The sequence below is a fragment of the Ursus arctos genome, unplaced genomic scaffold (assembly GCF_023065955.2).
Source record: "Ursus arctos isolate Adak ecotype North America unplaced genomic scaffold, UrsArc2.0 scaffold_28, whole genome shotgun sequence".
NCBI lineage: Eukaryota > Metazoa > Chordata > Mammalia > Carnivora > Ursidae > Ursus > Ursus arctos.
In genome coordinates, this window is record NW_026622963.1 from 26,558,757 (window position 1) to 26,580,415 (window position 21,659).

At 37.3% G+C, this 21,659-nt stretch overlaps 1 protein-coding gene across 5 annotated transcripts in view; it reads right to left on the reverse strand.

Moving 5' to 3' along the window:
• The window catches only part of MCTP2 (multiple C2 and transmembrane domain containing 2), a 235,533-nt gene that overhangs the window by 23,062 nt on the left and 190,812 nt on the right, over window positions 1–21,659 (reverse strand). For 4 of the 5 annotated variants that reach the window (XM_026510399.4, XM_057303624.1, XM_026510404.4 and 1 more), the window contains 2 exons: window positions 13,292–13,414; window positions 10,164–10,205 (listed from right to left, as the gene is read on the reverse strand). In XM_026510399.4, the coding sequence (XP_026366184.1) occupies window positions 10,164–10,205; window positions 13,292–13,414 (165 nt within the window). The remainder of the gene's footprint in view (window positions 1–10,163; window positions 10,206–13,291; window positions 13,415–21,659) is intronic. The other variant, XM_057303625.1, reaches the window with a different exon arrangement.

Here is a 21,659-nt window from a genome sequence, read left to right on the forward strand (position 1 = left end):
GCCAGTTCTGTTAACATTCACTTCCACTCACTAAAAGCTTTCAAAGATAAAGTTACTTAGCATTTCAGTCATTGAAGATTCTGATTAAAAATTTCCAAATGATTATGACCCAAATGCAACAAAAACTTTGGAGATTTCTTTTTTCACAAGCATTCAATAGCTCTGGGAAATGTTTAAGTTGACTAAGAGCTCTTCAAATGTTCAGACATTCCTAAACTCAAATTGATGACCAGAAGCAAAAAACAGAGTACACATTGCCACACTAAAGTGCATTGTTTATATTTGAAATCTCTTTGTCACAAAAACTTTATCTTTGCTACTGTATATATAAGATATTTATAAGTGTGGACAGGACAGCTTCTAATTCAATCAATAGAGCATTATCATTCATCTGTACACAATCATGGATAATCGGGGCACTGTGGCCCAAACCAAGTACATTTCTGCCTCATAGATGCCTTCATTTAGTGAGAGTATCTTATTAGCCATGATGCTGTCCTCCATCAAAGTTTGCGTTTATACTATCCGTACAAAATTAAATAATCCCCAATGCTAAATGTTTCGACTCACTTTACACTGGCATTCCTGATATCAGAGATTTTATCATTTGTAAAACTAACTAGAAAAGCTTTGTTTTGGTTCCATATATTGGTTGAAAAAAATCAAAATAATTTTAGAATTAACTTATTTGATATTCTGTTTGAATCGCTCGATGCCACCATTTGACTCTGCCCAAGATTTGTCATATGTTGGTGCTATTGGAGTCAACATATTCACAGCTACCTTGCTCATACCTTTCTCATACATGTACAATGAAACCTTGCAATGGAAAATCAGAACAAATGCAGAATAGTCATTTGATCTAAAAGAAAAGTCATACTCCACAGACGGATATGTAAACACAACTTTTCAGCTATGTAAATAAAAGCACGTTTCCAGAAACGGTCTTCTTACAGTAACTCCTAACTGTTGAAGGCTCTTTAGCAGATTTGCAACTTAAGATGATATGACCATGGCCCCAGGGGACAGGCAAAAACTGTACACACACATCTGTCAGTTAGCTCATCAATAGTTATCTTGACAAATAGAATATCTTACTTGATTACTTCTTAAACATGAACTCTGACTTTATTATTTACTCATTGAGAAAGCTTTATCAAACAGCAAAAAAAAAAAAAGTAAGTGCAGATTTACTCATTGGAATGAGTGAAACAAAACATTATAGTAAAAGTGTTCTGACTACTTTTTATTCTCTTATCCATAGGACTGTTTAAATTCTGCATATATTTAACATATACTCACCCTACAATTTTTCATCTTTTCCACTAACCCAACTAGAACTGGCAGTCTGGAGCCTTTATGCATCGCACAGATTTGGCAATAGCCATGCCCCAACAGGCTGGTATGCCACGTGACTCACTGGGGGTGGGGGGTGGGGAGCATCAAAGACTTCTCCATCACCACTTGAGACAAGAAGTGTGAACGCATCTGAGAGTACTTTCTTTTGTCAGTGACCATCCAAAAGCTTTCTTTTAAAGCTAGGTTTTAGTGGCTTAGCCCCTGAAAAGTGTCAGGAAAATAGATGGGTTATCCCTGATTGTTGGTTGGATTTAACCTGGTATCAGTGAGATCTCTGGTCACTGCACATGCAACCCCGGGCTGCTAGTAAAAACCACAGCAGAAACAGAAGGCACAAATGGCAAGCCTAAGCAACTCATCCCAGTGTATCTGAATGGAAATATTAACTACAATACCTAGTATTTAAACAAAATGGGGAGGAAGCAGTAAATGGAAATTTTCTGGGCAAATAGGGACAATGTGGCATAGGATTCCAGTCCAGAACTCTAGAGTAAGTGTATCTCCATTATAAGGAGTCCCTTAAAAAAAAAAAAAAAAGCCCCTTAAATGTCTAGTGGACATTTCACAAGGTAGGCATTCAGCTCACACTTGTTCTTTTTGGCATTTGCTTCTTTGATATCTATGGGTTTCTGTTCTGTCTCTTTCCATACCATCAAATATATAATTTTGAGATACCTCATTCAGTTACATATTGCCACCTGCTCTTTCTTTCCAGCATTATTTTGCCCAATACTCACGAGAGTGTATGCTAAAGGATGCCTTTTGAAAATATTTCCGAAACATTTCTTTCCACTCTTATATTTAAGAGCTGGGGTAACCGGGGATTGTTTGCACCAACACGTGAAAAGCTAACCAGAAAAACAAACAGACCAATCAACCATGAGACTTACCAACTCTACCCAGGCCTACACATTGTGTAAATAACAGGCTAGGGGGCAGAGAGAACTGGGTTCAACTCTGTCTTGTCTTCTACCAGTTTTTGTGGTCATGGCAAATTCTTTACCCATTCTGAATCCTGATTTTGCTATCTGGGAAAAGGGAGAGCCTAATCCTTTCCCGACTGAGTGTTTGAAGAATTAAATATCGTTCGTATCATAAGATATGTAAAGATATCTAGGCACTTCATAAACATAAGTCCCTTCCTTTCGAGAATGCAAAGAGATAAAAGAATGAATAACCTTCGATCTAGTTGAGAGAATACTGGGGTTAATTTAAGCTTCGAAAGCAATGATCTTCCAAGACAAGTCTACTCATGTTGCCCTGAGCTGTACGAAAGATCATCTGGCAGTTTTATCTGCATCATGCTGGCTTTATTTACACGTCTCAGATTGAACCACGGAATGTGGTGATAACAGTTTAGCAAACACAACATTACATCTGCTGCCGCTACCAAATTGCCTGGGAAGAGTAACAGATCCATTCAGAAAGACAGAACTGTTATCACATTGCTTGTGTGTTTCCTTAACATAGGAGGCTTCTGATTTATAGAGGGAAATGTGTAATAAAAAGAGTGGAAGACTGGTGGCCACTGGTGTGATTAAACAAATGCACAAAAAAATTGTGACCAACCACGCACCGCACTCTCAGAGCCTTACATTTGAGAAAGAATGGATGTTACTTCTTATTACAAACTTGAAAAACCAGCGGGGCGTATAAGTCAATTCACGTGATTTAAGGTCCACTTCATGATAAAGCCTGGATCACAATATAATGGAAGAGATGAGAGCGTGGAACTTTTCAGATACAGAATTCCAGTTTCATTAGGTTCCTTTGTTTTCTGATATACCATAAAGAAAAACTGGAACTCCTTGTAAGAATAATGATGACAAATGCCATCTCTACAACCTAAAAATATATGTTATTATATAGAGACGGATGCAACAAGATCACCGTTTTCTTCATTGTCCGTTCATTTATAAAATGCGAGAAAAATAAACCCGAGTCTTTTGGCTAAGTTTGTAAAGCAGTTGAATTAAGAACAAATCATGTGCTTTCTTTATAAGCAAAACCAAAAATAAATCAGGAGGCAAATCCATCCTTCTTCAGGTCTTATTGCCACCCCCACGGCTCCAATGACTAAGGCACTGGAGGTGTAATAAACCAGCTTGGAGCCTCTGGGAGAGAATTCACACCATCAAAATGAATTTACAACTCAGAATTAATTATATAATCAGTATGTTACTTTAAATCTTTCCCACATGTTATGATTTAGGAAAAATCCTCATTTCTCTATTAAGTACCTAAGCAAAACCGGGGGGACAGTCCTGAAAATAGACCATGTCAGAAAAAATCCTTTTCGACGTGTTTAAAACTTGAGTAGTATTTGTCACAGGATGGGAAGCATTCCCGAAGGGGATCAATGCAAAATTCTGTCTCAAGATCTTTCCAATCATTTTGGCCCTCTAGAGCAAAGACACAAAAATATAACTTTGGACTTTCAATGGGAGTATGTTTGGTCTGTTTTATCCTACAGAGTATTAAAAGCCTATAATTTGAAAACTTGAAGAATTATAAATGCCAGAAATAGATTGAGTGGAATTTAGCATGGAAAACACACAACAACAACAAACCCAAAACCTCAGGATCTGTCATAACAAAGAATAAGAAGCAATATTTCTGATAGATGAGATTAAAATAAGTTCTTTGCGAAGCCTGGCTTACTGCACTGGGGAAGGTCTGTAGGACTTCTTCCCCTGAGATGTGGGGGGTGTGCGCATGCGCCCGTGTGCTTTCACCTACGCATGCGCAGGCCCATACACACGGTCAACACGGCGTATGCTCTTACAATGGGGGTAAAATTCTGTACTTTTTCAGGAGCACACTTCCGTCTCAAGTATACTTTTGCTTAGAGAAATAAATATAAAACAGACCAGATTTTCAATCAATATCATTTCTAAGTGGTTTTTAAACTGCTCTGTTCATTACAGAAAGCGCCTCCACACTGACTGGTATTTACCAACATGTTTTCTTGGCTTGCAACAAGAATCTCATCTGGTATTACAGGGAAGGGCTGAAAAATGTGAAAGAATGAACAACATCAAGAAGATGATGTTGATAAAACACAAATGAAAAACTGGAAACAGTCTACAATAATTATTTGGCATTTAGACCTCAGGAACATTGGTTTCTCTGAGCCGACTGACAGAGGCAGGCGTGCCCACTGCTTCCCCCCAAGGCAAACAGGGCTAGTGGTTTTCTGTAAGTACTGGAGGTAGTTCTCTGTAACTACTGTAAGTAGACACACAATGAGCTGCAGTTGCGGATTTTACTGTGTGTGTCCTTTAGTTTTCTTTGAGTAGGGGAGTGAGAGGGGTGCAAGATAGAACATTAATGCGATCGAGCAGTGCAACAATTCTTATTACCCTAACACTCAGCTCCAACATCACCTCCTTCAGAGTTCCTGATTCACACACACACACACACACTTCCTCTTCACTGCCCAACCTAGTGTACAAATTTCAACAAAAGTAGCAACCACACTATACTCTGATTATTTACTTAGAGGACCATGTTTATAGTTTGAATCTTTGTACCTACAGAGGCCTAGAGAGGGAGAAAACACTCCATAAATACTTAACAATGCAGAAAAATGAACCGATAAATTAATGACATGGTTCCTTCATGACAGTGTGGCATGGTCCAAGATAAATCTGATTTAGGTCAGAAGAACTGGATTTGAGCTTTGCTACGATCCTACCTAGTTAGTTTCTCTTAATTTATAGATGGGGGAAATAGTATCAAATTTAATGGTCTGAGTACTGGATGAGCTAAAGTACATAGAAACAGGATGTAAATTATAAACCCTTTACTAATAATATTTTTATAAATATAATTATTTAGCTTATATTCAAAATAATCTTGTTTTATATTATTACTTTTGTATCCTTTATTACTTACTTTAAATTATTACTTTTCCCTTGCGGAAAAAAGAGGGGTCTTCACCTATCAATTACCTTGTAAACTCACTGGATAATTGGGATTTAGGGCCAACCACCAGGGAATAGAGGGGGTTTCATTAAGAAAGACAAGAGGAACACTATCCTCAGAAAAACAATGACTTGTGGATAATGGAGATACAATGCCCAATGTATTCTACATTACCATGATATAAACATTTTAGGCAATGAGAAATTAAACATCTAGACTCAGTATAGTCCACAAAACCAGAGCCTCTGACTGTATTCTGTTGGACAGTGCACATAAACTAATAGAAGGATAGACAATCCATCTAATTTCTAGTTTGGCATACCATATTTCACAGTATTTGGGAATAATACACCACGTATAATCCTGACGGTAGAAATCACAAAGAAAATACACAAGTACTAGGAATATTAGTGAGCCAGATACTAGTGTGATGAATAATGGTCCAAAAGGTCAGATTAGTAACATTTCTGGATGACTTCAAAAGGTAGTAAAGCCAACAAATTTTTTCAGAATGGGGGCTTCAGTTTTAAAAGAAAAAATTGAGCAAGTCAATGTGTCAGAGAAAAGACTGCGGGAAATAGGGAAGCCAATCCCTTCTCATTCAAAACATGCATAAACTGACAATTAAGAATTGGCTAGAATCCATTCTAATACTAAAGTCTTGAAAGTAAGATGGTATGGTAGAAATGGTAGCAATTAAATCACTTCATCACTAAAAATCACATTAAATCAAATTAAAAGGAGTTAAATCAGAGCAACCATTTACTTTATTTCCATGAAAGTTATCTTTTTTTTTTTTTAAGATTTTATGTATTTATTTGAGAGAGATAATGGGAGCGAGCAGGAGCAGGGAGGAGAGGGAGAAGCAGGGGCCCTGCGAGCAGGGAGCCCAAGTGGGACTCGATGCCAGGACCCCGAGATCATGACCCGAGCCAAAGGCAGATGCTTAACCAACTGAGGCACTCAGGCACCCCCCTGAAAGTTTTCCTTAAACATGCCCTCTACAATATGCCCTGTATACAGACTGCATATGCTCTGAAAGTGTGTGTGTATTCAACTACTGTTAACCTTTCAAAGATACTGACTTCGTATTTTCTTAAAAATATCACACTTTATCATTTTAAAGTACCACTGCTCTGTCAATAGGTTAAAAAAAAATCACTAACCAAACTAATTTGCTGTGTTTGGGACATTCTTAAGAAGGTACAAAGGAATCATAAGCAAAACTGCTCTCGTGATGAGATTGTAAGAAAAAGCTCCCTCCAAGCATGATGGTCTCCTCTGGTTGGGACACTATAGATCACCTTCTTTCTCTGGAATTAGAAAACACAGGGAATGAGGCATCATGGGCCTAACCCACTCATCCAAAGGACCATCCAGGTTATATTACAGCAAGAACTCCTAAATACATAGGCCACATGCTGCTTTCCCTAAGAAAGTTCTGCTTGAGACGAGTGGACTAACCAGTTTGCAGGATGGAAACTGTGTTAAACACTGAACTTGATGGTTTAAAATGTACTTAAGTTTTAATGATGACATCCTAATTTGTGAAAAGAGCATAGAGATATAATATTCATTTGTACCCTTTCGTTATAAAATGTTCTACCACTGATCCACAAACATATATTAGATGTTTACTTTCTTAAGAAAAACATCCAATCTGTTTTTCGCCCACAATTGACACAGAAGGGCAATTCCCCTCCCCCCCCAAACACTGCAAGGCAATCGTGCACTCATTGATCACCCTCGAACAGATCATTCAAGTCCTACTTCTGACAGCTGAGTTAAAGACCCGGCAACTCACAATGCTGCCATTACAGTGCAGTTTCCTTATGATATAGCAATAGACGGGATTTTTTTTTTTATTACATGCCCTTATGATTTCTTCTTGGTGATGTTAATACTAAATGCTAAAATATTCTATGTAAGCATTTGTTGGGCTGGAAAAAGAAAGAAACTCTAATGCAAGTATTTATACCTTCTGCAATGAAAACAAGATATTATTGCTTTGCGTGACCTTTCCTAAGTATGGGATACAGCATTTTACACAATAGTTTCTTGGTTCATGCTTCAATTACTGACCTTTACTGTGCAGAAAATTAATGCAATTTTCATTGTAATCCATCCGTACAAATAAGGTCCACATAGAATTCCACATTTGGAGTCTAATACAAATAGGAAATGTCAGCTGATTGCTGTTGGCTGAACTTAGCCATTATCTGTTTGTTCAGGGGTCCCCCGCAAACTACACTTGTAACAAGCAATTTCTTGCGTGGGCCATCAGGAATAAGAAAGATTTCCTCTCTTCAAAGTTTAGTTTGTACAGTTAGTTTCCTAAAAGCCAAGAAAGTAGTTACCTGAAGGTTCTACATTATATATGAAAGTCTAGACACACACACACACAGGCACACAATTGTGAAATCTAATTTGGCTTCTCACACGGATCACCACCATGGACTTCTGACAATGAAAAGGAGCAAGAGGCTACAGTGATGTCATTTTACAACAACCCCCCCTTCCAGACAATAAAAGTATGACAGACCCCAGACCGCGTCGTGGTCTGTGCATTAGAGACTTGCAGAATATACAGAACGCGTCTATCTCCTGAGGAAGCTGGGCTGGGGGGGCCCTGTCGTGCTTTCATCTTCCACAGTCGCCTGTGATGGTATTTGGTGGGAAGGGGCGCTGGCAATTAAGGAGTGTCACTTTCAAGATGGATAGTTTGGATAGAAAGGAGTTTCCTTTCTTCTTCTGGCTTGGAAGGAAATGACTGTGTGTTTATAATTTGTAAACAGCTCATCGCTCACTGGGTGTGTTACAGGTCCCAGAGGCAGGGTCTGTCATGTCTAACATGCAACAGAAGCCAGGAGGGTTCTGTGGGTAAGCCTTTCAGCAAGGCACAAGATGGAGGGCAGTTGTCCCAGTGGTTGTGTGTGGAGGTCTATGACGAGCACATCTTGGTCGTTGAGTCTGCTCTACGTGGAGAAGAAATGATGGACTGTAATATATATTGGGATGATGTGGGCTCCAGAAGTCTTAAAGTTGAAAATCCCTCTATGCTTTACAAATCTCTCAGAGATGTGAGATTGCAAAGATATGGATAAGAACTGCAAAGTTCACCAGTCTCCCGAACAGCAGAAGGGTTGCGTTAAGCAGAACGAGGTATAAATAGAAGTCAAAATTTCATTTTAGATTTATTTATCTGGATGATTTCATAGACCTATAAAATTGAGGGAGCAAATAAACATGGCCATGCCATGGCTGCTAAAGGCCCTATGAAAATACTACAATTGAAGTATGTCAAGAACGGCATTGCCCTGAGGGAAATGAGGAACACCCAGATGCCAATGGCCTGTGTGTAGCAGGTTTGGCGCACGTGTCGTGGGGACGACAATGCTTGGATAAACACAAGAGCTCCAAAGCTCTTCCATGTAGATGTTATGGTTCCAACTCAGCCATCCTTGCCCAGGAAGGCTTAAAGCACAGCCCAACCGGCTCTCCTTCCAGACTCCCAGATCCCCAGACAGTCCTTGAGGCACCTCACTAAAAGGCTGGATTGTGACAACCACTGGTCTATACTCCATGGCCTGAATTTGTTGCTTGCCGGTTCACACCACTTTTTCATTCATTTCCTTCTTGTTGGATGCCCTCCTTTATCAGATGGGCCAAAAACACATGGTCACAATGATCTCTAAAGGACAGATGAGGCCCGCTTCTACAGAGGGCTCATTTTAACAGACATAGCCAAGCAGAAAAAAAATCTTCCTCACTTTAAGCCTTGGTACATAAAATTTAGAATTTTGCCTGATAAAGGTTTAAAATAATTTCATTAATACTTGTGCTTCTTGTGGTAAAACATTCCATCATCATGCAGGTTGGCTTGGCTATGATTATTTTTCATGCTCAGGAGTTACATTACTCAGAAGCAGCTCACATCGACTCATCAGGAAGAAAGCTGCATCTGTGTGACCTTATTCTGGAAAGAGTCAATTCCATTTTTAAAAAATATTATACTTTATTTTATTATTTCGCTATTAATGATCATTTTAGCACAACAAATACGATTCGCTTTGTAATCCACCCAATTTGCTTCAAATGGGCAAAACCATCTGGCTCACCCAATTAATTTTAGGACTGTTTGTGTCATAGAGCCAGTGTTTTTTAAATTCGTTGCTATTTTCTGGGTATTTTATTTTGGGTACTTAACTCTTAAGATCCCCCCTTTTGCCCTTTTCCCCTCCTGCAGGCCTCCTGGCCACAGCTATCACAAACCCCATACACCCACAGGTTCTGGGGGGCTGGAAGTCCATTAAGCTGGTAGCATCTCATTTGGCATTTCCACTTTTTTTTCATTTTATTCCAGAAGGTTTGTCTGAAAGCGTAATGACAACAAAAGCAGCAGATTTGAGAGATTCTCCCAGGAGAAGAAAAAGGACAGATGTACACAGACATATAGCTGAAAACATTGCCAGCAACAGCTGGGAAACTGACAGGCTCTGAAGTGGGTGACCACCCCACAGAGCACAGACGGGACCTAAAGGAACAGCAATTTTCCTTGATTCACTTTTGACTCCCTCGACCACCTTTTATCTACCTTTTATCCACCAAGGGGCAGGCTGTAGCGATCTTCGCTTGCGTGAAGGTACGCTTTTTATAATATTTCGTAATTCCTTATATGTTACCCCCTTTTATCCTCACTTAATAAGATCTCTAAAAAGTGATACCCTTTATAAATTACAAAAATATTACTATGCCGGACACTCCCTAGTACTAAAAAAAAAAAAAAAAAAAAAAATACGGTTTGAGTCAACCAGAAAAGCGCTTTCTGCGGACAACGTTAACACACCCCCTTCCTGAGCTTCCCTGAGCGCACTCACCTTGTCCTCTTCATCGTCCTCTTCCTCTAAGTCTGTGGTCTCCTGAAAGGGAAAAAAGCACCATTTGTTAATATAACATCCCCTGAAATTACTCAATGCAAATTAAAACCATATACACTTTTTACGTTTTTTCTACATAATTGAAGCACTGGTGGTTTTTAAATACATTATAACCTCTTAAAAAATAATGCTTTTAAAGTTCAGGGACACGGTGGCAAGACTATACACAATATGCATAATCTACATAAAACGTAACTATAAATAAAACAATTAGGCGAGTGCCCTTTGAAGGCATCCAGCTTTAAAAATGCATTGCCGGGCTGCACTTTCTGTAAACAGTTTGTTCTTATTCTGACAAATGAGCCAACTGCTATGTTAAGGCTGAGAACACCGTACTGGGTTTGTGCGAGGCTCATTGTTATAATGACTGCTCTTTTCCTTTGGGGCCATTACTGAAACATTAGACAGTAGGAAATGCATTAGTCTGAATATAATCAATCTCAAGAATAAGTTACAGGTTTCTGAGCATTATTATTGTTTTCCTTGGGATTCGGGGAGGGGGGCGGGGGCAGGTGCGAGAAGCCAACTCAGGCTCTGATGGCCACTAACAGGCACCTGGTTTTCGTTTGGGGGGGCGAAGCACCAGGTACTGTGAATAGGCTTGTTCAGACTGGTTTAGAAATCTTGACTATTTACCAGGTAACTTTTAATTGTATCACTGCAATATTTATTTATTTATTTATTTATTTATTTATTTACAGTAATGCAAAACTTTAATTCTCATAAGCATATGACAAAGTACAGAAGGGATCTGAATACATGTAATAAAGACAATAAATAGTATATAGAACTGTGTATCCTACACAGGACTCACCTTCTTTCTCAGTGTCTGGAGAACATTTTATTTATTTATTTATTTATTTATTTATTTATTTATTTATTTATTCTTTTATTCTTTTATTTATTTATTTATCTGTTTGTTTTTTATAATAATTTTTTATTATGTTATGTTAGTCACCATACAGTACATCCCTAGTTTTTGCTGTAAAGTTCCATGATTCATTAGTTGCGTATAACACCCAGTGCACCATGCAATACGTGCCCCCCTTACTACCCATCACCGGCCTATCCCAATCCCCCACCCCCCTCCCCTCTGAAGCCCTCAGTTTTAAAAGCCAACACAGTCCAGGAGGAGGTCAGTAGCTCAGACAGAATGCTGGGTATTAGAAAACCAGAGTCTGTTTGCAGCCTGAATGCTTACCTTTGTGCTCAACCACCTTGCAAAGCTCAGGCATGCTGTTTAGATGCCATCTTTCCAGTAGTAAACAGAATTGTGAACATCACGTTCTTAAAGAAAGAGGAACCCGGAAGTATCCAGAGAATACTCTGCTATACTCCATAAAACCACTGAGCGGTTACCAAGCAACTTCTCCAAGACTGGTACTCCATTACCTCCCAGAATTCCCATGAGCTACAGCGAGCACTGTGTGTCACGCTCCATGGATGCCGGAGAACTCACCTATTCACCATCGGCAGCACGCGTTTCATGAAAGCAAATGGGTAACAACACACATAATAAAAACATGTTGTGGGAGGAAGAACATTGTAATTAGGAGTTAGAAGCCCAGCTTGGGACAAAGTCTTCAGCTTGGGACACTGTTCAAACATGTCCTGCTGGGTGACCTTGGGCAAATCAGCTTGCCACTCTGGGCCTTACTTTCCTCAAGCATAAAATAGAAATAGTAATTATTGCCTCCTTCATGGTTGTGTTATCAAGATTAAAATAGGAAATGAATTTGAAAGTGTTCTGTAAATTAAAAAGATTTTATTCACACACACACGCATACACACATTTGTAAGCACATGCCCTTAAGTATTCTTATGTACCCATAAATACATGTGTATATACCTGCCTACAAATGCATACATGTCATATATATAGCTGGAAAGCTAAAATCTGATCAAAAATTGTAAAAGTGTTAGTTGACAGCATTTTTTACTAAAGATGTTTCTCTGTAAAAATTTCCATCATCCATATCTGTGGGCAACTTAGTCCTTAAACAATCCTGTACTTTAAAGCTATTTATTTATTAGTTGGTTCTAGCATTGTTAGGTCCCTCATTATTGATATATGCCCATACCTACAGCGTTAAACAATCAAATATCAAACAGAATAGAATTTTGAATTTGCTTGAGGTTTTTACACCCTGCCAAAAAACTCATTTTCTCTACTTCCCTTCTACCCCCAAAGGATACCAGAACATCCCTTTCAGATCCATTATTTCAGAGATTTTTTTGAATAATAGCATCGTACAGAAAAATGGGTGAAGATCATCAGCTTTTGAGTCTTGAGAAACCCAATATGAAGGTCCTCTATTATCAAGTCTCGAAATCTTAGATTTTTGTTTTAAAAATTTGTTTCTTGAATCTGGAATTCCAAGATGATGCCATAAAGCAAGTCTACAAATACAAGTTCTTGTTCAGACCAGGAAAAGATCCTCTCGGCTCCTCCTCGGATAAGTGGAACAGGGGAAGCTGAGTCAGAGAGTAAGTATGAAAAGTAGATGCTAGGGGATGTCTTGCTTTTGCTTCCTTCAAGACCATGGGAAGCTTGAGATTTTCAGGACTTGGGCACCCCAAAATTGAGCTGCCCCTGCCCACCCACTCTCTGATTGGCAAGCCTCTGAAGGCTTCAGGCTAGAGGTGAATACCGCACAGGATGTCTGGGTGGAGAGGCCGAAGGAAGCCTCGCAGATGCTTTCCATGCCCTGAAGGAGCTCAAGGACATACAAAGGGTTTTTTTCAGTGGTTGAGAATGTTATTCGTAGGAACCTTACAGATAACCAGACAGGCACACAGTGAAATATGCTGCCTCCACAGTAAAGATAACCAAGCACCAGAGGGCTCTCTTCATGCTAAGAATGTAAGCCAGGTCTCAGGAACATAACATAGAAGGATAATTTCGGGTTATAGCCAATCAAAGATCCCCACCATCACATAAATGTATGTGCAGTGTTCCTCCTCACGTCTCAAACCAAGTGGACTTGGGTCACGATTTGGTGGTGGTTTGTCATTGTTCACACATTTTTCTCTAGTCAAACGTCACAATTACTGGACTCTTCGCTCACCTGGCTGTCCTGGATGCTGCCAACCTTCCCTTTTGTGGGTGTGATGAAATTGTAGATGAAGAGTAGCAACAACGCCAGGGGGATCATATACAGTTCGAAATTCCAGACAGTGACTAAAAATACCTGATTGGAAGACAAGACAAAACCATTGCTGGAGAAATCAGTATGGGAGTGATCTTAAAATCCTTTATATTGACTTAAGGGAATTAAATCCAGGACAGTCTCCCTACAGCAGCTTTAGGAACAGTTGCAGACAGGTTCACACACACACACAAACACACACACCCACACACACACACACACACGATGAACAGTTTTAGAATTGGCAGCAGGATGAGGAAGATAGAGAAATGAGCAGGCCAGTCACACTCTGAAGTAGACAATATGGTAGCCTCATACCTGGAAATCCCATCACCCCATCAACTGTATTCGGTTTTTTGCTCTGAGATTTACCAGAATTTAGGAAAGTAGAATGGAAAAATCCAAGGGCTCAGAGTCAGGCCACAGACCAAATTTTGCCAACATAAATTGGCTTCCAATGGTTAAAAATCCAAATATTTCAGGTAAAAACTTCAGGTAGCCAAAGTCTCTTTAAAAATCTTAAAATGTTCCAATTTTGAGGCTGGATGGTCACAAGGAAATGATGGGCCAGAAGTTCCTGCATCAGACCAGGTATGGACTTTACCTGCCCAGTTGCTGTCAGCCTTGGATTTGTGACCCAGTCCTACAGAAGGACAAGCAAGAGCTTGGGTTGGAGTCCAAGTTTCTATGTGACAATGGTCATGGGAGCTACCTCCAAGGAACAAGCAAATTTGGACAAATAAGAAAAAAACCCATGATAATTACAACATGAGGCAGGAGTGAAATCATGGGGAAATGATTTCAAAACTTGAGCCTCACTTTCTTTTCCAATGCACAGGTGGTCCAGAGGATGAAATAAGATAATTCGTGGTTATCGGCTGTTAGTGCTTGTAAGTGCTTGAAAAAGTCACTCTTAACATCAACTTAGAAGAGACAAATTATTGCATCTTAAATACTGAATCTTTCTCAAAGCAATACTGTTTTACCTATTACTAAAAACATTTTATACCATGTGAAAGTTTTATTTTTGTAGATAATGTGTATTTTCTGCTGATTTTTTGCTTACTATTCTAAACTTAATAATTTCTCCCATTATATATTTCAAGCAGATAAATAAAATTTAACCTGATAATTTGTACATATTAATTTTTTTAATTAGTAACTGAATTTTCTTACTATTTCAAATAGGCTTTCATTTCACTTTTGAAGGTTTCCAAGAATATAATCACACAATCTACAAATAAAGAATGGCTCCTGTTTCCTCTTGTCTAATATCTACAATTTATTTTCTAATATGTATACGTCTTTCATTACTACTAAACAATTTTAAATAAAACTGTTGAGAGGGATATTGTCTAACTCCTGAATTTTACAAAAAATGCTTTATTATTATTATTTTTTTTACAATTAAGCATGATGTTGACTTTTAGTTTGGGCTATATAAATCAATTGTATTAAGAATATGCAAGTAAACCTTTTTTAAAAAACTAGAAAGTTTACATACAAGCATTCATTTTATTATTCTTAATATTTAAAAATATCTATGAATCCTCTATGGAAATATTTGAAAAAGGAAAATATTTTTAAATAAGAACACTTACATCAATTTTAAAAAGGATTTATTTAATTCTTATTATTTTTAAATCAGGAATGGAGGAGGGTGAATGATTAACTTATTGTTCTTTCACTATCTTCTGAAATAAAGAGGATTTTTTCCTTCTCATTTTAGAACCTCACCATGGTATATCGTATTTATAATTTCCTAATATTGAAGTGAATTTGTATTTCTGGAAGAAACGTCCCGTTTAGTGGGCTGTAATGGTCTTACGATGTACTTTGTATTTTATTCACTATCACTTGAAGATGTTTTGCATTGACACCCATGTGCTAATGTTTCCTTCTTTTCAGGTTCTGGTATTAGGATTATTTTGGCATCATTCTTTTGGTACACTCCATTCTTTCTTTCTCTATACCAAGGATAATATTTTCATGTCATATTACTAAATATTCCAAGAATGAAAAAAATGTACATAGACAAATTTAACAAATGCCCATGAACCTGCATGCATTAAGACTTGTCAATGTGCTGTCACTTTCTTCCCAATTTATGTATTAGTCTTTTTTAAAAATAAAACATGTCAGATAATTGGTTCCATTGTCAACTTTTCACTTACTACCCTCAACCTACTCCTCCCATTCCCAGAGGCCACCATGTCTGAAAATGGGTGTGAATCCTTGCCATCTGAGGACATCTAAGGTTTATTTTAGAAACAACATAAAAGCATTAAAATGTTCCCATCATTCTGAAATTTTTTATTCAATATTATGTTCCATAGATCTGTTGATGGTATAGGTATAAATCAAGTATATTCATTTTTATGGGTAGCTGGGTGGCTCAGTCAGTTAAGTGTCTGCCTTCCGCTCAGGTCATGATCCTGAGGTGCTGGGATCAAGCCCCACGGGGAGCCCACTTCTCCCTCCCCCCCCCAACTCATGCTCTTTCTCTAATACATAAATAAATCTTTTCAAAAAAGTATATTCATTTTAGCTCATATATGGTACCCCATTCCATTTTACTCTCATCATTGAAAACTTAGGATAAAACAGTGGTAATATTTTCTAATGTAGTCAAACATACACATCTTCAACCTTAAAATTTATGCTCTTAATGTTCAATATTCTACTTAAGGAATCACATTCTACTCTGAGATGATAAAGTTATTTTATTCTGTTTTCTCCCAAAAGATAATTATATGTGTGTGTGTTCCTTATTTTTTGCCTCAAGTGTTCTTTTGGTTTATAGTTGGAAACAAGCATCCAATTTGAACTTTTCCCTTATAGATAGCCAACATTTACAACTAGATTGTGGTATCAATCCCTATTTTTGTTCACTGTTTCCATTGCCACTTGTTCTACTTACCAAATTCCCACATGGGTGTGTTTGTTGTTTCAGGGCACTCTAATCCTGTACATTGATACATTTTTCTATTTTACCAAGACCACACCTTTAACTATAGTTTAATAACCAGATGACATCTGAGTGAACAAGTCAGTATTATTTCACCTTCAAAATTATCTTGGGTAGTTCTTTGCTCTTTACCCTTCCACATGTATTTTAGAACCAATTTGTAATGTTCCATAAAATTCTTCATGAAATTTTCACTGGGATAGCCTTGAATGTATGTATCATTTTGGAGAGAACTGATATCTTGATACTGGCTTTCCAAATCATAAGGATTATTTATTTCTCCATATATTCAGGGCCTTTCTATATCTCAAAATATTTTATTACTTTCATCATACTGATTTTGCATATGTTTTATTATTTTTCTATGTAACTTGAGAGTTTTGATACTATTATGAATGAGGGCATTTTAAATTTATATACTTTAATTGGTTACTTCTGGGCATAGGAGCATAGATTTTTATATGTTGTTCACATTATTTCTGACCCCTCTTATCAGCTATAGAAGATTCCAAATCTATCCTTTTGGAGATCTGATGAGGAAAATCATAAACTGCAAATCATGACAGTGCTTCTTTTGCCTTCCAATCTAGATGTTACTTACATGTTCCTTTAGTGCTAAATCTCTACACTTTTTTTTGTAAGTATAGACTTTTTGAAATGCTTTTTGAATCAATGCATATTATTGTTGTTGATTTCCTCCAGGCTGTTAATCTGGTGTGCTTTATCAGCTTTATTTACTGTTTTATAATTTGTATTTTCCTATACTTTTCAAAGGTTTCTTTTACTTTTATGTCTTGTTTTGCTTTGATATGAACAACAGAGAAAAGCAGAGAAAATAGTACAGTGATTTCTCTACTAGATAAAGCTAGAGATTTTTCTAACTGTCACCTAGTTCTCTTTCCTTATTCTTAAAGTTCTTTTAGGACTAGGAGTTTTAACTGTATGCTAAATGGAAACTAGTCCTTAAGGTCTATCTACTGGATAAGTGAAATTTTATTTTATTTTTTTATGTTGCTAAATATAACTTCAAGTGAAAAGAGGCTGATATGAAACTATTGGGAAAAATTAGGAAATAGCGTGTTTTTAATTTATTTTCTTCATCATAAAGCTATTTAGAAGATGTCTTTAACAAAATTACTTGTACATCAATTAATATAAGACGGCTGTTGTGCTAGATAGACAGCTCATTTGCCATAACATTTACCTCTATCAAGTATAGTTAAGTAATCCCAGAAAGTGTTTTATAACAAAAATCGAGCAGCATTTAAACATCACATTTAAAGGACTCACAACTTTCAGAGTGAGACACTAGTGCTCTTAGAAATATTTTTAAGGGGTGCCTGGCTGGCTTAGTGGGTAGAGCATGTGACTCTTTATCTCAGAATTGTGAGGTCAAGTCCCATGTTAGTTGTAGAGCTTACTTTAAAAAAAAATTAAAAAAATTAAAATTAAAAAAAATAATAAATAAATAATAAACAAATAAATAAATAGGGGCGCCTGGGTGGCTCAGATGGTTGTTAAGCATCTGCTTCGGCTCAGGGCATGATCCCAGGGTCCTGGGATCGAGCCCCACATCAGGCTCCTCCGCTGGGAGCCTGTTTCTTTCTCTCTCACTCCCCCTGCTTGTGTTCCCTCTTTCTCTGGCTGTCTCTCTCTGTCAAATAAATAAATAAAATCTTTTAAAATATTTAAAAATAAATAAATAAATAATCCTCTGTAATGAAGAATTAATTTCTTAATAAGCACCTTCCAGCAAAATAATAATAATATTAATAATACTAATACCCTGAAAACAAGTTTTAAAAAAAAGACCAATGATAGTTGGTAGACTCTGATAGTTGGTAGATAGACCTAAGATTCTGCTCTAAGGTTATTACACTTTGCAGGGGAGTTCAAAGCTTAAAGGAGAAATCAGATATGCATGGGGTCACTGTAATGCTTTTGCATCTTTCCCTCAAGAGCAGCTGCAGTGACAATGGTAGTACCAGTTGGTTAAAACTCAAAAGAAAAATGTGCCATCTTTCTGAATGGATGAAACAGGCAAAGAAATTGGGGACAATCAGGGCCATGGTATAGAGGTACACTGGAAAGAAAGAACAAGCAAAGGAAAACCCCAAATTCTGTATGTGAACTCTGTGGCAGTCTCTGCCATAGATGTGGGGCAGACCTAAAGCAGTCTTAACTGGGATCAGAGCTGCCACCCACAGGAGGTGGGACAGAATTTGCAGTTGGAGTTTAATGAAGTTAAACGTCTTCTTAAAAAATAAAATCAACCTTATGTGAAAGAATGTAGGAAAATCTAGGGTCTCCACGGCATGACATTCTTAGTATCTAAGGCACAATTAAAAATCACTTGACATACAAAGAGTCTGGAAAATGTAATCCATTTTCAAGGAAGAGGCAATCAACAGATGCCAACTTCAAGGTGAATTATGTTTTTTTTTTTTTCTTCTTTCCAAGTTTTATTTAAATTCCAGTTAGTTAACATACAGTATAATACTAGTTTCAGGTGTAGAATTTAGTCATTCAAACTTCCATACAACACCCAGTTCTCATCACAAGAAGTGCCCTCCTTAATCCCCACTACCTATTTAACCCATCCACACCTCCAACCCCTGCCTACCTCCCCTCTGGTAACCATCGGTTTGTTCTCTAGAGTTAGGAGTCTGTTTCTCAGTTTTCCTCTTTTTCCTCACCCTATGTTCATTTATTTTATTTCTTAAGTTCCACATATAATTGAAATCACATGGTATTTGTCTTTCTCTGATTTTGATTAGTATAATACTCTAGCTCCAGCCACATCATTGCAAATGTCAAGATTTCATTCTTTTTGATGGCTGAATAATATTCCATTACACACACACACACACACACACACACACACATTTCTTTACCCATTCATCAGTCAATAGGCACATTTGGGCTCCTTCCATAATTTGGCTATTGTTGAAGGGTGAATTATATGATGAAATTATAAGACAAGAACTTTAAACCACCCATTAAAAATATGCTCAAAGAAGAAAAGGAAAATAAACTAATAAAATGAATGATAATTAGTAAATATGAGGAAAATATAAAAAATAAAAGTGAAAACTATCCATCTAAAAAATATAATATCTAAAATTTTCAAAAAATTCAGTGGATATGCTCAGTAGCAGCATTAAGAAGAAAAAGTCGGTGAATATAAAGATATATCAAAAGAGATCTTATCTGGGGCACCTGGGTGGCTCAGTTGGTTAAGCATCCAATTCTTGATTTTGGCTCAGGTCATGAACTCAGGGTCCTGGGATGGAGCCCCATGTCAGGCTCTGTACTCAGTATGGAGTTTGCTTGTCCTTCTCCCTCTGTTCCTCCCCCACTCTCTTTCTCTTTCGCTAATAAATAAATAAATAAAATCTTTAAAAAAAATGAAATCTTATCTGAAAGAGAAAAATGTTTGGAAAAAGTGAATGGTCTGTCTGGGATAATTTCAGAAGTTCTGACATAGGTCTTTGGGATCTCAGAGAAAGAAAGAAGTTAAAAATTATGTAAAGAACTAATGGCTGAACACTTTTTAGAGAAACCCAACCTGAAAATATTTAAGAAAACCAGGCTTAGGCATCTGTATTTTAATCACACACTAGATTGTAATCACACAAACATCACTCTGCAATGTTTGTGAGCGTAACTATTTGAATGGACATGAATTTCACATTAGAAACCATAGAGACATTGAAACAATTTTAGAGTGTTAAGACGAACAACAAGAGAAACAAAAACTGTCAACCCAGAATTCTATACCCAGTGAAAATATCCTTCATGAATGAAGGGGAAGTAAAGATTTAGATAAGAGAAAAAAAATTTTTTTAAGATTTTATTTATTTATTTGACAGAGAGAGAGACAGCCAGGGAGAGAGGGAACACAAGCAGGGGGAGTGGGAGAGGAAGAAGCAGGCTCATAGCGGAGCAGGGAGCCTGATGCGGGGCTCGATCCCAGGACCCTGGGATCACGCCCTGAGCCGAAGGCAGACGCTTAATGACCGAGACCCAGGCATCCCAAGTTAAGAGAAAATTAAAAGAATTTTTTGCCAGTATAACTTCATATTAATAAATGCTAAAGGAGTTCTTCAGAATGAAGGAAAAAGATAATGAGATGAAAACCCAAACTTCAGGAAGAAACAGAGAGCATCAGAAATGGTGGATACATAGGACAATATTAAAGACTTTTTAAATTTTATCTTCTTTAGAATCCATATGATTGCTTAAAGCTATGTTTACAGCATCATCTTGGTGGGCTAGATAATGTGACATCCTGAAAGGAGGTACGGAGGAGTGGGGTAAATGGACTTAGATGAATTGCAATGTCTCTATGTTTTAGGTGAAGTGATTAAATAATAATTCTAAATTGACCATCAAAAGTTAAGGGAATTATACGTTCACACATGCAGCTTAATCCCTAGAGCCATCACTGAAAGAACACTGCAGTGAGGAATACACAAAGATGGATGACTTAAAATGGAATGCTAAAAGGCACAAAAAGAATAAGGAACATAGTAGACAAATGGAAAATAATAAAATGGTTACCTAAATCCAATGATATCAATAGTTACATTAAATGTTAACAGAATAAATACTATAAGCATAGAAAGCAGAGATGAGAATTAAAATTTCATGATTTCCTTCTAAAATTAAGGAAAATGTAAAGATGCCTGCTCTCACTACCTCTATTCGGCATTAGACTAAATGTTCTAAACACTATGATAAAGTAAAAGAAAAGAAATAAGAGATTATGGACTCTGGGAAACAAATGGAGGGCTTCAGAGGGGAGGGGGGTGGGGGAATGGGATAGGCCGGTGATGGGTAGTAAGGAGGGCACGTATTGCATGGTGCACTGGGTGTTATACGCAACTAATGAATCATCGAGCCTTACATCAGAAACCGGGGATGTACTGTATGGTGACTAACATAATATAATAAAAAATCATTAAAAAAAAAAAAAAGAATGCAGAATAAACACCCACCCCGGCTGCTCTGTATTGCAAAGGTAGTAGGAGAACAAAAAACAACAACAACAAAAAAAAACCAGGGATGTACTGTATGGTGACTAACATAATAAAAAAACAGTATTATTAAAAAAAAAAGACAGAAAAGGAGGGAAGAAAATAAAAAAAAGAAATGAAATAAAAGCACAAGTATCAAAAAGGAGAAAAGCAAAACTATCTTTCTATAGATGACATGATTTTTTTTCCATAGAAAATTCTAAAGAATCTACAAAGCAAATCCTAGAAATAATTAAATCCAGCAACGTCACAGAGTATAAAGTTATTTTTTAAAGTAAAT